The sequence below is a fragment of the Nothoprocta perdicaria genome, unplaced genomic scaffold (assembly GCF_003342845.1).
Source record: "Nothoprocta perdicaria isolate Ctin4 unplaced genomic scaffold, notPer1 scaffold_375, whole genome shotgun sequence".
NCBI lineage: Eukaryota > Metazoa > Chordata > Aves > Tinamiformes > Tinamidae > Nothoprocta > Nothoprocta perdicaria.
This window is the reverse complement of record NW_020455616.1, coordinates 97,483-114,311: the sequence shown is the minus strand read 5'-3', so window position 1 is coordinate 114,311 and position 16,829 is coordinate 97,483. Positions and strand designations below refer to the sequence as shown.

At 41.9% G+C, this 16,829-nt stretch overlaps 1 protein-coding gene across 1 annotated transcript; it reads right to left on the bottom strand.

The window, feature by feature from the left end:
* Window positions 1-37: 37 nt before the first annotated feature.
* ZMPSTE24 (zinc metallopeptidase STE24) lies at window positions 38-16,825 on the bottom strand (the record flags this gene model as incomplete). Its single annotated transcript, XM_026044654.1, has 10 exons — window positions 38-1,676; window positions 2,010-2,153; window positions 3,937-4,041; window positions 5,223-5,383; window positions 7,679-7,820; window positions 8,262-8,414; window positions 11,227-11,343; window positions 13,301-13,387; window positions 15,974-16,120; window positions 16,730-16,825. Coding segments are annotated over 10 exons (1,377 nt in total), but the record flags the coding sequence as incomplete, so codon positions are not given.
* Between the last annotated feature and the right edge of the window lie 4 nt (window positions 16,826-16,829).

Sequence of the window (16,829 nt, the reverse complement as noted above, 5' to 3'; positions counted from 1 at the left end):
GTCTCCTAAGCCCATGGCGGCAGCTTAGCTTCACATTTGTTAGCATATAAACACCATCAAAATAAGGCATACAGAGGGTTTCCAGCAACATCTTGTTGCGCCCAAGACACATCATGCCCAATACTTGTTAAGGCATTTTTCCCCATTTCAGGTAGCCAGAAAAGCAAATTTTAGTTAACAAAGTCTCTGAGAATCAGAATTAGCTTTGATTCTGTTATCTTTTTGCATAGAGCTGATGAGAAGGTTTTAAATTTACCACAGATAGCGAATCTTTTTATATGAAGTATTTGCATTCAGTCTGGTCCAATGCATATGTGTGTRCAGCACACACAAATATTGAACTTCTGTCTTTCTCTGAACAGAAGCAAATTTAATTTCACCTTCTACGATACAAGCCGCTCCTCCACTACCCACATTGTCCTTCCTAACCCTCTGAGATCTGAACACGCTGTCTCAGGGGAGGTTATATCAGAGGTGAGGAACAGCCTCTAACTGCTCCCCCATCAACTCCTTTGTGCTGGAGTCCCAGGCCCAGCTCCCACCACTCCTGCTTGCGTTCCTAGCATGAACACTTTGCTCCGATACAGCTGGAGCCGCTGCTTCCGTCTACCGACATGAAGAATTTGTGCAAAAGAAGAAAGAAAGAGGAACTGAGGGGCGGAAAACTTGCCAACCATTCGGCTGGTGGACAAAAGTGAATGAGCAACTTTCTCTAACACGTGGGCCCCAACTCCGTAACCTCATTTCATTCCTCCAGGAGCACAAAGCAGCAGCCCAATCCCCTTATAACGCTGCAAAATGCTGATAATGCTCATTTGCTAGGAAATGATGGTACATTTCCTCACGACATAAAGCTGAAATTCAACTTTATTCCCACATTTCAGAGAAAGTGGTTTTATTAAGCAGAGTTTTCAGTTATGACAGACACGAATCTGAATTCAGGAGAAAGGAGAGTACTTGCTTGCTTTCTTTTTTTTAAACACAGTGATCGGCTACTACAAATATCACACGAGAAGCCAAGTCACCCAAACCCTCTTCACTATGAATGAGGTTTGAGATTGGCAAAGGAAGGTTCTGCTTGTTTGCAGAACATTGAGAATGGGAAGAGAATCAAAAGCAACGTTCAAGGCATACGCAAACTGAAAAAATACCTGCTCGGGAGTCTCTATTTTTTCCCCCCCCCCTCAAAGACTATACTACAATATGAAGATAAAAGCCAAATGCAAAACAAATCTTTATACAGTACTTTCTCTTAATTAAGTCCCATGGTTTTGTGTTTTTTTGTTAAAAGAAAATAATGTCTGTTAATACTTATTTCAGGATTCTCAGACCAGRTGGTCCTGCTAACACTTCACTCAGTTGGAATTATCCTTTTAAAAAGCAATCTCAAAAGCAGCTCTGAAGTTTGCTTCTGAGATGGAAGCACCGTCTCTGAGCCACAATGGCTCCTGTCACTCTTGCTTTGTATCTTTCAAGGCCTGAAGTCTTTCTAAAAGGGGCGGATGGGAGTAATGCCACATGGAGAAGATCCAGTCAGAAACAGGGAATCCTAAATTATCTTTGTTCAGTTTGATCAAAGCAGAATACAGGTCTTTAGCCTTCCCGAGCTCCTTGGCAAATGCATCTGCTTGAAACTCAAATCGCCGGCTTAGCACAGTCAAGCAAAATGAGAGAACCTGGGGAGAGAAACAGATTCAAAATTACTTAAAAATTCAGCCACCTCTAAGTTGCCTAGAGCATCACTAAATAAGTATTATAATGTCCTCCTTCCCCCGTGCTGTGGCTTCAGAATGCTTTCAGTAATATTGATCCAGGTCAAACCTGAAACAAGAGGCTTACCTGAAACAGAACACTACTACCCCTGCTTATTACATTAAGATAGACCAGATACAGCCCCTAGAAATTTCAGACTCTTCTGCAAAGTAATAATATAGCCACAAAATCATTATAATGAAGATGATACTTCAGCATCTAAAGCTGAAAGACCAGTTGCACAAGTTACAGTTTACCTCATTGTAAGGTGAAAAAATGAACTGGAAAATAATCATCAAGCCTATGAGCGTAGGCTGGGTCTCATAAAAACCAAATGCAGCAAAGAGCTCTTTCCGTCCAATTAACACAGCAAACAGGAAGAAGCAGAGGAAGGAATTCATCTAAAAAGAGGAAACAACAGTGTGGATCAACATGGGCTTTTCAAACAAATCTAAATTACGGTCTAAGAGTTCAACTTACAGATCGGCACAGAAAGTCTACTGAAAAAGAGAGATTACTTTAAAATGAATATACAAAGAGGAATAAGCAGCCACCTTTAACCTTCTTTCTGTGTATGCATGCAGTAAAATTACTATTTGCATTTTCACTGAGGGGAAAAAGATGTTTATGTAGGGAAGGGAGATGAAATAGCAAGAAGACATGAAAAGTGAGGAAGGAAAGAGGGGAGAATCCATCTCCTTGGAAGTAAACACGTTCCCAAAGCCTCAAAAGGATGCCAAACGTGGCAGAGGTCTTTCTCTGGAGCATTAAGCACTGTTTGCTGGGCTCTACCTCTCCTTCTGGAAACCATCCACCCTTTTATCTAAACCAAGCAACACCGTGCAAGAGTGCTTCGCGTAGCTGGATTTTCAGAGGTAAGAGGCACGACCACATCAAGGGTTTTGGAGAAGATGAAGGTATGAAAGTATCTTCTGAACCTACTCAGATACCTGCTTGGTCTTTGCAAAGTAACACACAGACAGRAAAGGGCAGACAGGGAGAGCTGTGACAGAAAAAAAACAACAGAAGAAAGCAGARAGCAGTTTGATTTGGGCATATTTTTGAAAGTGGGCATAAAAAACTACCTATTGCAGTGAGATAGCAGTAACTACAAGATGAATCCAAAGAGAAAGGTTATGCAAGTCAGCAGCATGTGAAATATCAAAGGACCTTTTGTTTTTTATTTTCAATCTAGTAGGGATCAGCACAGATGTCAGAACTTGGAATACAATCAAGGCAGGAGGTAGGAAGGCCCCCACTGAAGTGTTTATGTAGATATGAGAAAGCTCGTGTGAAAAGACGAGGATAGAAAGGAGCCTAAGCTGAAGCTTGACAACGATCTTACAGCCTGAAACACTTGTGAAAAGCTTTAGGAAAAACAACACAACCCCCCCCCCAAAAAACCCCAACAAACTAAACCAAAACCGCACTGTGTTACCTGCAAAAAGATCCATCTGCACCAAAGCATATGGCAGACAGTAAATTAACAGCAAGTAGCAGGAGCCCCACATTGCTGAGCCCAAAACTTTTGGGGCAGGATGTGGAAGGGTTTTGAGGAGCGGTTCCTGCACACCAGGCCATACCCAGTGGTCCATGCATCAGTAAACCGACCATTAGGCCCCTCTATTTCAAAAGCAGAGTTAGTCTGCTCCCAGACTCCTCCCCATCGTAGGCATGCACCAAAAAGGATGCAAGAAGGTTATTTTCCAGTAAAGGGTGTCCAAGGTATGAAAATGCAATGTTAAAATAAATAAAAGTGCCCTTCTGAGTCCATCATATTCCCTCATGTCTTCTGCCACCAAAATGAAGTGCAAGTTATGTTTTTTTTTTTCCTTTTTGGTCCCTCTTTGTAAGTTCCTCCCTTCCCCTGACAGTTTCACCTGCCCTTTTTCTCTTTTCTMGCCTTCTCCCACTCCATCAAGTCCTCCTGGAGATGCGGAGAGCAGACCTGTGCGCAGCGTCGCACGTCCCGCTGCAGCACTGGGCACTGCTCCTCCTTGTGCTGCCTGCACAGCAGGCAAATGGCAGCATCTTTGCTCTCCTTGCTCTATTCCCGCATGTAACTGCACAAGACCCATGGCACGGTCAACACGAGATACACGGGCAGACCTGGAAGTAGGTACTTTAGGAAGGACAGTCATTACAGAATGCTCTAGGAAAACTACTGGTTTACCATAAACTTACCTGGCTGATGATAATGTTTTTGATAGTGTGACCTAGTTTCCAATGACCCAATTCATGGCCAAGTACAGCTAGAACTTCTTCATTTTTGCATCCTTGTTTCTTATTCTGAGGGAATAACAAAATTGAACTAATATCATATATGACTGAACACAACTGATCCAATTTCTTATTTTGTTTTCCTTATGTCACTTAAGTCATTAAATGCCTAAGGAAATGGCTCTTCCCTTGTACCAGCAGCATAAACACACAATTTCACATTGAGCCTTTTGGATGGGCTATTATGACTTGAGGTAGACGCAAGAAGTTACTTAAAAGTATATGAACTTTGTTCAATGCTTTTCTGTCATGTTTTATTTCCATCTAGGCAGACAAGCCTGTTCAGACCCRGCACAAGGCTGTAATATCTGCCTTCCAAACTCTCTCCTACCATCCATTAATCTCATCATTTTCTTTCTTTACCCAAACAAAGGTATTACCATGCAAGGGGACATTCCCAGCCAGAGACTTTTAATGGATAATTGAGTCCTATCCTCTCCCTCCTTCCTTCAACACTCAATACAAAGCCTTGCCTTCCAAGGTACCACAGTAAAGTTCACTTCAGCAGAAGCAGAATGACAATAGCAATAACCCCCATGCCTGCAGCAAAGAGATGATGGACTTCTGTGTCTTCAAAGGTGCAAAAGCCGTTAGCAAGTCAGAAGTGCATGGGYCTGTGTATTGAGAAGGAAGCTGCAGAACCCACTGGAATGGAGGAAATGCTTCTCATCAYTACTACAGAGAAGCTTTCCGGATTTTTTAGTGTGGGTGAACTCAAAATGCCCTCCTCCTGCCACTCACTTCTGCAGCAGGCCACACCACAAGCCAGGGATGAAGAGCATTCTACCACCAACATGCTCATCCTGAGTGAACAACCATTTATACACTGGCCTAACCAGGTTGCATGAGGCAATTTATTCTTCTCATAATTAAACCTTCAGGTTCTTCAGAATGTATTCCACCCATTTTATCCGTCCTTATTTGGATAAGAAATCAACTGAAGAAATCAATGTTTTGCTAAAGTCCATAAAGTGGATTTCTACAGTCTCCTTAGTTCTGTTTGCATCAATTCACTCATAGCTTCAAAAATYTCATCTATCCCCAACTCAGAAGTTCTTTGGTGATGACATCATTTGGTTTGGGGTTTTAGCATTTAATTCAGGACCTTTACAATACACACAGAAAACACAATAAAAGAAAAACTAAAAAGTTAATGCAAATAATACAGTGGAGAACAAATGTGAACTCACTTTGGTTTTAGACTTTGTCTCTTCATTCTCACCATCAGCTCCTTCTGCTGGCTCTTTGTTCAAAGCAGAATAATCTTCTAAGAGGGTATCAAAAAGCACTATCCTCTTATTCTTGAAGAATCCATAGAAATAAGCATTGCTGTGAGAAGAACGCTTAGAACCTGATGGGGGAAGATGTACATCAGAGACCACAGTCAGAACAATACTGTGCACTGAAGYCTATCTCGGCAGCCTTACTAGGAACATATTCTTGCAAAGGACTTCTCAAAGACCCCATATGAGCAGCAGACCAATTGCCTGTGAATAAGCTTGCAGGCTGCAGCATATTTTAAAATGACTTAAAGATCATCTAATTTACTACTTCCAATTAGAGATTTTTCATTTGCAACCTGCAATCCCAGGTGTTCAACTCACAAGAACAGCCAAGGAAGAGTGTTCTATCCAAAAGAAAACCACTTGAGCCATTGCAGCTTCAGAGAGCAAAGAGCAGTCTGCAAAGAAATTTGCTGCCCTCCTCGCAAAGAAACGGAGGGGGGCATTTTACAATTCTCTGAACGTGCCAACAAAGATTATTCCAACTTTTGAACGTGTTATAAGCAGACACTGATGAAAGAGAAGAAGATGAAGTAGAGATCTCAGGCAGACGCTTATAAAAGTTGTATTGTAGTTCCTCATAGATAATATGAGCGAGGGCAAGTAGGCAAACATTAACAGCTGCTTTCATCTAGACAATTTTTATTTGTTTGATTATTTTTGAGCCGCTGAAACTATCCACTTTCAGTGGAGCCAAAAAGCTGCCTAGCTGGCAGGAACTCTTGCAGCACCACTCCGGAGGCTGGGAGACAGAGGAGAAGGTCTCCAAGCCGAAGCAGATGCAGGAGCTGCATCAGCTTCTTAGGGCAGCGTGGGATGGGTATTTTCTGCCCCGTGACACAGTCATGGTAACTTTGGCACTGAACTAAGGTAGAATGATGCAGAAAGAGAAGGGTTAGCACAGGAAGCTTCAGCTTCCAGCCACTTCTCGGCGAGAAAAATTGATCATACTATAGCATAGTGATGAAATCCCCATTCTCCTGTCATCTTCCTCCTCTGATAACAAGTTGCTTCCGGAGAGGAACCTTTGTAACCCAYCTTTTCACAGAATAAATCATGCGATTAAAGGACATTTTTGCCCATGTTGCTAAGAAGTTATTTCTCGAGTGGAAAGAACCAAAAAAGTGCAGAAAAGCACTCAAAAAGAGATGCTCCCCACGAAACCTCCATGCCAGCAGAGGAGGGTGCTGGCTCAATGCTCTTAAAGAGGCCAGATGAATGACAGAAAATTGGGGGTTTGCAGCCTTTCTTTGCTGCAAAGCACTGACACTTGCTACGATGATGAGGTGACGATGAAGATGCCCATGCAATGGCATGTGCCAGAAGTGGCAGGGCACAAGCCTTACAGTACTTCATGAGAGACGTCCACGCTAGGACACAGCTAGCAATTCTTGCATTAAAAACTTGACAAGACTCTATAATAACTCTCAAGCTTTGAAAATTTTCAACTTTGCTAAGAAAAGGGAGTTTGTTAGGTCCCAAGCACACCAGCTCTGTAAGATTGTGGCTGCACTGGGGCAGAGCACTGGCTGAATTTCGCTAGCCCTGAGCAGTAAAACCAAAAGGATCCATGTTGAAGTCTTCATTATTCTTAAGGGAAAATGTTACCATTTCAGCTCTTTTTTTTCCCCATCTCATGCTGCTCTTACTAAAGCAGTAAAAGCACCTCTGCCTCTCAAGTGGCACAAACAAACAAAACAAACATCAAGTACAGAAGGGAACAAAATGAAAGCAGTGGAAATGTCAAAAAGTCAAGTGCTCCAAGAACACAGAGGTGGAGAGAAAGGGAAATGGGAGCTTTCCTATTCCACATTAAGCAAAGCACGAGTTAAAAAAAGACCCAAACTGCACTACTATGTAGTTCAAAACTCATGGTGCCAAGCAGAGGGGCTGGATCCATCCCCACCCCGAGAAATAGCCCATGAGGACACTAAGAAGGAACATGCCATTTTATCATTCATATGGTTCAAACAGCTTCATCAAAGAGTTTGAGGCAATTAATGGTGAACAAAGACAGAAAAAAGGTAAATTACTTTCTGGTTTAAAGGTCTAAAATGGGAATCTAGGACAGCTGCTCCCATTTTTGAATGTGCTATGTATTTCAGCTCTAGAGAGCCAAAAAATGCTTCCAATAAAATGCTGAGTTAAGGTTCTAYGTCCCGCTTCACCATTCTGACCTCAAGGCAAAAAATAAATATAAATAAAAAAACAATAAAAACACCCCCAAACTTGCAAGTATTACAACAGCTGGAGAATGTAAGATGTAAGCAACTGCTCTTCTGCACCATCTATAATTAAAGTCAAGTAAAAATTAAAGAACTCAATATTTAAAAAGTCTTTTTTTTTTTCCCCAAAAATCTTACCTTCAACCACGTACACCTTAGTCAATGGGAAGTCAATGCTCTTTGCCATTACTTCAATTTCTTGCTTGAGTTCTCCTTCAGGAAGCGGAATAAATTTATCAAACAAAGGGGCAATGTAATCTGCATAGATTGTGACAAGCACCTGCAAACACACACCGATATTGAAAACAAGGCACAAAAAGACGTRGTTAGTACTGGAAGTGGAGCACAGGCAAGTACAAAAAGACAATAGGGATCTTTTCTGTATTTAYAAAAAGGGTAAATCTGTCACCCAACACCATTTTATTTCCAGTATCTACTTGAAAGGTTTTCTAATGCTCATTTTTTAACTGAAAAAGACATTTCAGTATTGAACAGATAAAATATAAGACACCATGAATGTGCACGGTTAATATGAGCTGTTATTCCTGAACAAGGACATTGAAACACAAAACACATTTAAAAGACTGAGGACCCTGAGATTCCAAGGAGAATGAGATTTTTCACTGTTTTTTTTTCCATTTTTCTCTTTTAAAGCCTAGCATATGTTAACTTGCAAGTAAGCTACCATTCAGCAGCAACTCAAAGGTATTCTCTTACTCACCAAGGAAACAACCAAAGTGAAGAGCCAGGCATAGATGAAGAAGTAGTCTCCTCCTATTTTAATAATGTAAAGCAAGAGCGATGTCACCGGCAGCAGAATGCACTGAGTCACAACAAACTTCTTGATGGCATCTTTAAAAAAAAATCCCAGTGTCTGCAAAGAAAGGACACGAGTGACATTTACACTGTAAATATTAATGCATCACGATGGTTAATGAACTGATCCCTTCACCTGATGCACACAGAGACAAACCAAAGTGGCAATGCTGATTGGTGCTGCAGAAGAGTTAGTTACAGAGAAGATGGAAGAAGCTTTTAGATTCTTGATTGTTGTGGGATTCCAGCCCATATCTTAGCACTTTTTTTCATTACTAGGGACTGACCCAAACCCTTATGCTGCGTTCGATATATCTGTTCGTTCTTTCTGGAGCAAAGGATACAACTCAAGCCTTTAATATCACACATGGGCTTCAAGGCCAAGTCTTCCTTTTCTCGTTTGGCAAGAACCAGTGCTTGCGTTGGCCAAACAGTCCAGCAACAGCTGCATTTTGAGGGAAGAGCTCCATGGAGATAATGTTCAGAGCAYGTCCCCTAAACTTCCTTCCTCAGTAAAGCACTGCCTCTGCAGGCACTCAACAGAGCTTTAAAGAAGCCCGAGCTGCTAGTTCAGCAGCGCGTGTTCTTCTGGTTTGTCTGCCTAGAGGTAGGGCTTGATGTGAACTTTGAGCTCACTCTGCACCCTAAAGGGTTTGCAGACATTTGAGTCAAGTTCTCTCCAGCCATAAAGTAAATACTAAATAACAACATAACCTAAGTCTTACTAGACTCTAAATAGGACTGGGAGACTATGCAGATGGGTATGCTGAAAGATAAAGTAAAAATACAGTATGTTTCTGCTACTGCAGGGATGGGAAAATCACTGGTGAGCGTTCAAATGGAAAAACACCGGTATTTTCTCTAGCACTGAGGCAGACAGTGGCACTAAGTTGTCCACCAAGCTGGTCCACCAAGCTGGTCCACCGCTGGTCCACCGGTCTCTAATGCTTCAAGAGTCCCGCCAGCTTCCTTGGACTTCCGTGTCCTTGACATAAAGAGCTTGTTCATCCGACACGAGGATGAAGCTAAACCCTCGTGGAGGTAAAAAGGATATCCAAGGCACAGGTCTGAAGCGAGCACAGAGCACTGACACACCAGGAAACTGAAGCAAGGATGGCTTTTCACGCGTGTTCAAGGTTTCTGAAGGTCCAAAGGATGGCCAGGCTAGGCCACACCATAAGAGTATTACACAACTTAGGACTTGGCCAGTCCTTACAACGAGAATTACAGAAGACAGCGATAGCCAAAGCCCCCAAGGTAAGTATTCTAGTTAGATATTGACCACTGGCAGAAGGAAAAAAAAACTTCACTCGTGCTCTGGAAATGCTCCTTCCTCCCTCAGCAGGAACAGGAGCTTAGTCTGCCATCCCATGCACTGCTAAGATTAGGGAAGGGAAGGGCTGTGACTCACAGTCCCCAAGTACACACATGATAGGAATGTGCCTCATCACCTAGGGTAGGAAGGGAACTTCCAGCTACGGTGAGAAAGGCAAAAAACGGTTACAAGTCCGGCAAGCAAGTCATTTTAGAAAGACAAGTTTTTTGCTTTTTAAGACCAGACAAGTAAGTGGAATATTTCTGAGCTGGTCACAAGCTGAACGTTTATGACTAATTGGAATAATTTGCGAACTTGCTGGCCATGTTCCCAAAGTCCGGAACAGCAGCCACCACTGGCAGAGTATCCAAAGATCAGAAAAATAACTCCAAACTTTGCAATTTTGGAGAATACACAAAGATATCATGGCAAAAATGAATTTTTAACAGCGGGCTTCCCTGGGAGGGGACAGGCAGCAAGGGAAGTGCCATAAGGTAACTGATGTGAACCAAAAATTACAGGATATATCGGGACCTGTGCACTTTTGTCTCAAAGATGATTGATAATGGCTGAAACTGGATCACTGCCTTTTTACAGCCTTTTTTTTTTTTCTTACTTGTTTTCTTGTTTTATAGAAAGGGTAAGAAACATCAAATTATTCTGTCTATTTCTCTATTACTTTAGAAAAAAAGTAATTCGGCTTGTTCAGAGTTAACTCAGTTCTCYTACCCCCTTGGAAACTAAACTGGCAAATGCCAGAGCATCTCTCTTCTTAATAATGACTCAAACAATTTGATCTGCTGCATTTCTATCCAAATTTCATTTCACTAAAATCAAAATCTTCAAAYAGACTTGCAGCAAAAAGCATTGTAAATTATACCAACTGGGTCCAAAAGAAAACAAGCCTAATGCTGATATTAAATGGTGTAATGATGTGCCTTCTCCAAGAGGAAAATCTGCTCCCAAGGAAAACTGATACTGGTAATAAACAAATTAAACTAAGTGGGAGAAATTAAGAAAACCAGGCCAGATATTACAAAATAAAGTGAGTATTTAAGGAATTGCAGATGAAGAGATGAATATTCTAATTTAGTGAAGGCTGGTTCCAGAATGCAGCTCAGTGAGTGAAACAAAATGAGGAGGAAAATAATTTGTCAGTTTTGTTTCATCTATTCAAGGTCTAGAAGTCATAAGCATCCCTGTCAAGCAGCATTTTARTTGTTGCTGTATGTCACTGTATAAACAGTGACATATAAACATTTATCCCAGCTCCTCTGAAAGCATGTAACGGGAAAAGAAGGGCCCACCCAAAAATGAACAACTGAGGAATGAGGCGTCCTTAGTTCCACCACGAGGAGACACATCCTTGTTGTTGAAGAAGCTGCTCAGAGACATGACCTCAGAGGCCTTCCCATGRGTTACAGGATCTGTGCAACAACGACAGGAGGCCCCGGGAAATGAAGACACCACAAGTCTGGATGACTTATGGATGACACAAGACGGAAGAGACAACAAGAAGCAATGGGTAGGTCAGCACATGTGTTATCCACTACACCTGTTGATTGAAGCCATGCTTCTCTTCTATGACAAAGGTGTTATATAAACTCCATGGGAGACCAGTCACTGCACTGAAGAGCGTTGCAAGAAGCAGGAACACCAGGGACTGAACAATCTAAACACAGAAAAGAAAATTTTACTGATCTGCTCTGGTGTTCATAGTCATATGGTGTCAAAACCCACTTGATATCAGTGTTTTTCTTGACATTAGTTAGAAGCTAAAGCTAAATAAMTTCACCAAAATAACAATACATATATAATGACTAGATTATTGCTCACTGAAATGACCTATATTTATAAAAACTCCACTATTTAGAGACTTTCTTAAAATAGTTTAAGTTCAGCCACAGCTCAGCATCTTCATGAAGGAGTTAGTGCTTGAAAACTTTGAAATCATCAAAAGTATGAAACCAAACTATAAAAATAGTCCTTTCTGTCCTTAGCATGMAATAAACATATAGAGTATATGTTCATCTGTATTCATATATTATCTAAAACGGGTATTAAGTCTTGTTCAATATTTCTTATCTTTAGAAGACAAAATAAGTATCATCTAATTTTATGTTTCTTATGGTGCRACTAGAGATCAGACTACTTGAGTAAGTCTCTAACTAAGAAAAAAAGACAACCCATTAACATACCCATGACTTWCATGTAAGAGGTTTGACTGTCCAAAAAACAATAGCTTTAAATCTGACAGGCCACATATCCACACTTTTTGCAGAATTTTTGGAGTGGAGAAAAAGCAGCTTATGATAACGACATCAGGTCAAATTCTCTCCACAAAGAACACTTTCAGTTCAATTAAATTCTATGCTGCTCTTCTGGCAAATAAGCCTGTTGTACAGAACACAACTTAATGTGTAGTTTCTGCTGATGCTGCTATGCTCAGTCTTTATTCATCAGCAACTGCCTAGAGAGCCACATATCCTCCGGATCCAGAGGCAGGATATTTTGTGAAGACCCACAGGCCAAAGGGACAAGTTTGTACATTAATTGCGCACAGTTAAATAAGAACTTTAACTATTTGAAGAATTTTGTCCTGGTAGCCATGCAGTTATCAATATAATGCTACTCAGAGGAGGGCAAGCTCATTTTCTTGTGAGAAGACAAATATCCACAGGAGAAAGTCTTTACGTTAACTTTTAATTTACTAAATCTCAGATTCTCTCAAGTCATTAAATCTTCATGGAAATAAGAGCACTTCAGGAACAGAATTGTTTCCATTTTCCTTCGTTTTCATCTRGAACAGAGACTGCATTTTCTCAGGATATTGACTGCAAAAGGAAGCTTTGTATAAAACTGGATGGAAAAAAATYGTCACGTGTGGTCTTTAATATCCGGCCACTGATAATAACTACGTGACCTCTAACTCCGCAGTGCCAACTGTCTCATTCTTTTTGAAAAGGGCTGGTCAGAGCAGTGAACACCTCAGCACAATTGTCGGTAAGTCTCAGTGTCTGGTCCAGTTGGTCTGTCAGGCTTAATGGTTTAAAAACCATTAAAATGGTTTAAAAGCCAACTTTTTTTTTTTTTTTTTTTTTTTTTAAAGGCACAAGAATTCACCTGTAATTAGCATCAAGAGTAGGTAGTCTCATCTAGAGGGATATGGTTTCCTTATAAATTTAAGGTACATAGTTAAAGTATTTTTTATGGTTTGTGAAGATTTGCACCACTGAAAAAGTAGCTGAATTCACAGCACAAAGACAATAGATAAAACAGTAAGACAGTTGAGGCTATTGCTCTATCTAGGAAGATCACATTTAGGATTTATAAACTTTAAGAACAAACAAAAACAAAGAGAAAAAAAGCCCCACCCATCAGCTCACTTGACTTTAGCCAAATAGCTTTGAGACAAAAATATAAGGTGATATTTAATAAGTAAACTAATAAAAAAGAAGTGACACACATCTATCCTCAGACACACCCAATCTTTGAGGTCACTAGAAAATATCTGTTATTATGTTGTACCTATAGATAAAACCTACTTTAAGTAAACAGCTTAAAAATAAGATGTATAACAGTATAGTTCAGGAAGCAAATAGTCCCACTATTACTTAAAGGTCACATACCTCGTATTCTGGTCCAAACCCAGCGCGACCAGAGATTTGACCTGAGAGATTCCAGAGAAAAGGAATTCCTCCACAGAGCAGAATCATCTGAAAATAAGAGGCAGGGGACAGCACATGAGGCAGGGCTGGCACCTCACCRTGCCATGAGAACAGCACTGATGGAGCAGAGCCGTGTGGCCAGGCTTTAACCGCACCCCCTCCCCGCTCCCAGCCTTTAGCGGCGCTGACGGAAAACCAGGAATGTTCTGCAATATTCTGCAATGTTCCCTTTTTTTTTTTTCCCAGAAAATCTCAAAATTGATCGTGTCTTACACTTGTAACATGCCATCTTTACTGGGGATATTCAGGATTCAGTAACCCGACTGCATTTGAACAGTCTCCCAGGTATTTGCTAGTGAGACACAGACATTCGGAGTAAGGGCCATAGTTTCACATCCTCTATCAGTGCTGCTTTAACCACTTTAAGGAAGCTACAAGCTCTCCATTGTGTTAACCACACATTGAGGCAAGAGGAAATAATATTTGTAAAGCAGAGCAGCTTTCAAATACTTCACATTTACTTTCTTGGCAAGTAATGCATCATTTATAAAGCACTTTTCAAGTAGGCAGTCACGGTATGGACAATACCGTTTTAAAAGTTATTTTTAAAAGGCTTACGTGAAACAAGTGCGAAGAAAGAAAAAAAAARGAAAGAAAGGAAAATAGGAAGACCCACAATCCATGAGGCAAAGACAGCTATGAGCTATCCTGACACACGTGTAATTAATTACATGTTTGCAAGTACTCAATAAACGAAATCCAACATACAGGTTAGGTTGCACAAAAGTTACTAGATAGAAAAACGCAAAAATTAAAGTAGGTTAGAGTTTCTAAGTAATGCTTTTCTGTCATATAATTATATGACTTACACACAGTATTTTCACTATATTTTTAATTAACCTTTTTACTATCTTAAGTACATCACTTTAATAACATAGTGTACTCAGTAATTATATTTTTTGCAATCCCAGGCATTTCAGGATTCTTCTTTTCACTCAGTTGTGCTACTCAGGAACAATATATTTCAGCAGTAAGAAAAATGTTTCTCTTAAAACTATTGGTATAGAGCACAACAAGCACTTTGTTCTAAGTTAAAACTCTGTTTTTTCATACACAGAAACTTTACTGTGCAGTGTGACTGTTCCTATTCCCAAGAAACATCTGCTGGTACTTTTCCTGCTCTCAGAGGTTTTCCTTTCTACCTTGTAGTTAAATATCACCGAAAAATGAAACAAGCTGCATCCCTTCAAACATTAAAAAGGTCCGTATTTGTAACCACTTAAAACAATTCTGATGCTGCTAAATTCTTTGGGAGAGGAAACCATTAAAGGTCAGCTGCGCCAGTAGTCTATAAAAATACAATATACATTATTGCACAGTGCAACCTAACATCACATTCAGAAATTTACTTTATTTACTATCAGGAGGCACCTCCTGTCCATTACTTCCATTTTACTGTGTGTTTTTGGAGTATTGGGCACGGTCACACATTCGTATAGGTGGTAAAACAAAATGCTTACAAAGAAGAATTTGCAGCATGTGCCAACCTACTTGAGAAACAACTTATAGATATTTCCTTACACATCACAGAGTGGTTGAGCTTGGAAGGGACCTTCAGAGACCTCTGTTGAAGCTCATGAGGCTACATATGGTTATGCACACCTATGATTATAACACACATCAACTTGCAATTTTAGCCGGCTGCARGAGTCATATTTTCATATACCTTGTTTTTAGTGACATTTTAAAATAAACCTGGCAGTTGGGAATGTATCATGCAGCCTGGCAAYAGAGCAGAAAAACAACAAATATGGAAAGTAAGTGCTCCACATCTTCCGTTAGGACACGATGGCCTGCATCAGGAGGAGTGTTGCCAGCAGGTCAAGGGAGGGGATCCTGCCCCTCTACTCAGCTCTGGTGAGGCCGCACCTGGAGTAYTGTGKGCAGTTCTGGGCWCCCCAGTAYAGGAGGGACGTGGAGCTTCTGGAGAGGGTCCAGAGAAGRGCARCYARGATGATTAAGGGAATGGAACATCTCTCGTATGAAGAGAGGCTGAGTGAGCTGGGCCTGTTTTCTCTGGAGAAGAGACGGCTCAGAGGGGATATGATTAATRTGTATAAGTTCAGGAAGGGAGAATGCAGGGAGGAAGGGGACAGGCTGTTCTCACTGGTGGCCAGCGATAGGACGAGGGGTAATGGCCACAAGCTGAAGCACAGGAAGTTCCGTCTCCAGGTGAGGAGCAACTTCTTTACTGTTAGGGTGACAGAGCAGTGGAACAGGCTGCCCAGGGAGGTTGTGGAGTCTCCTACTCTGGAGGTCTTCAAAACCCGCCTGGATGCCACCCTGTGCCACATGCTSTAGGTGTGCCTGCTTGAGCAGGAAGGTTGGACTAGATGATCTGTAGAGGTCCCTTCCAACCTTAAATATTCTGTGATTTTGTGATTCTGTGACTACACCATTCTATATGGCAAATGTGGGCACAGACAAGAAGCACAGAACCCCAATCCTACCAAATGCCAACAGCCTGAGCTGCAGAGCAGCTGCAGAGGATCGTGAAAAGCAAAACCCTGAGTATTTCACAGCTGAACTGTAAGAAAAACACAATATGAAGGAACGCCGAGCTCAGACACTTACAGTGCCCTCAACTTCGGAGTACAGGCCTGACCAGAAGCTGAAGGTACTCTTGTCCAGCTGATAGAGACGGGACTTCTCAAACGTTTCYGAATCCATGATCTGCCCTAACTCCCGTGGTACATGTGTTGTTGTCCTATAAACTCGTCTCTGAAAAACAGGAAAAGAAACTTCAACTCAACATCCAACAATTTTAAGGAGAGAAATGAGAWGGCAAGTAACACATAATGCAGATGCCAGGGCCACCACAGCAAGTCACAGAGGAACATCCCACAAAATGTCCTTACTTTTATCCCACAATATTTTTATCTTATTTTTATTTTTATCCCACAGCATCCAGCACATTGTTCCACGCCGACTAAGCGGAGGCCACAGAGGACCCCAGATTCTCCCCCGTTAACCATGAGGCTCCACAGTGAAAATGTGTCTGCCGTTTACCCACACAAACAAGGAGTTACTCCACTCCCAGGTGGAGAGCGTCTCACCGCGTTCCGCTTTCAAAGGCCTACACTGACTCCATGCACCACCTTAGGCTGCCTCAGTACCGCCTCTCATGGCCCTTTCCTTCTTTTCCTAAGGCCCCTGCCCCGTTCCCTCGAGGCAGGTTCGGCCTTGGCAGGGCCGGGGCCCCCTCCCCAGGGAGCGCCGCGAGGGCGGGAATGTTCAGCGGGCGCCCCCGGAGCCGCGGACGGCCCTCGGAGCCCCGCAACCCCCGCGGCCTCGGGAGGCCGCCGCAGGCCGCGCACGGGCCCAGCCCACCTGCCGGTGCGCCAGGAAGGCCTCCCACAGGTAGACGGCCCAGGAGAAGAGCAGCACGGAGCAGAAGATGCGGCGCTCGGCCGGCAGCTCGGCCCACAGC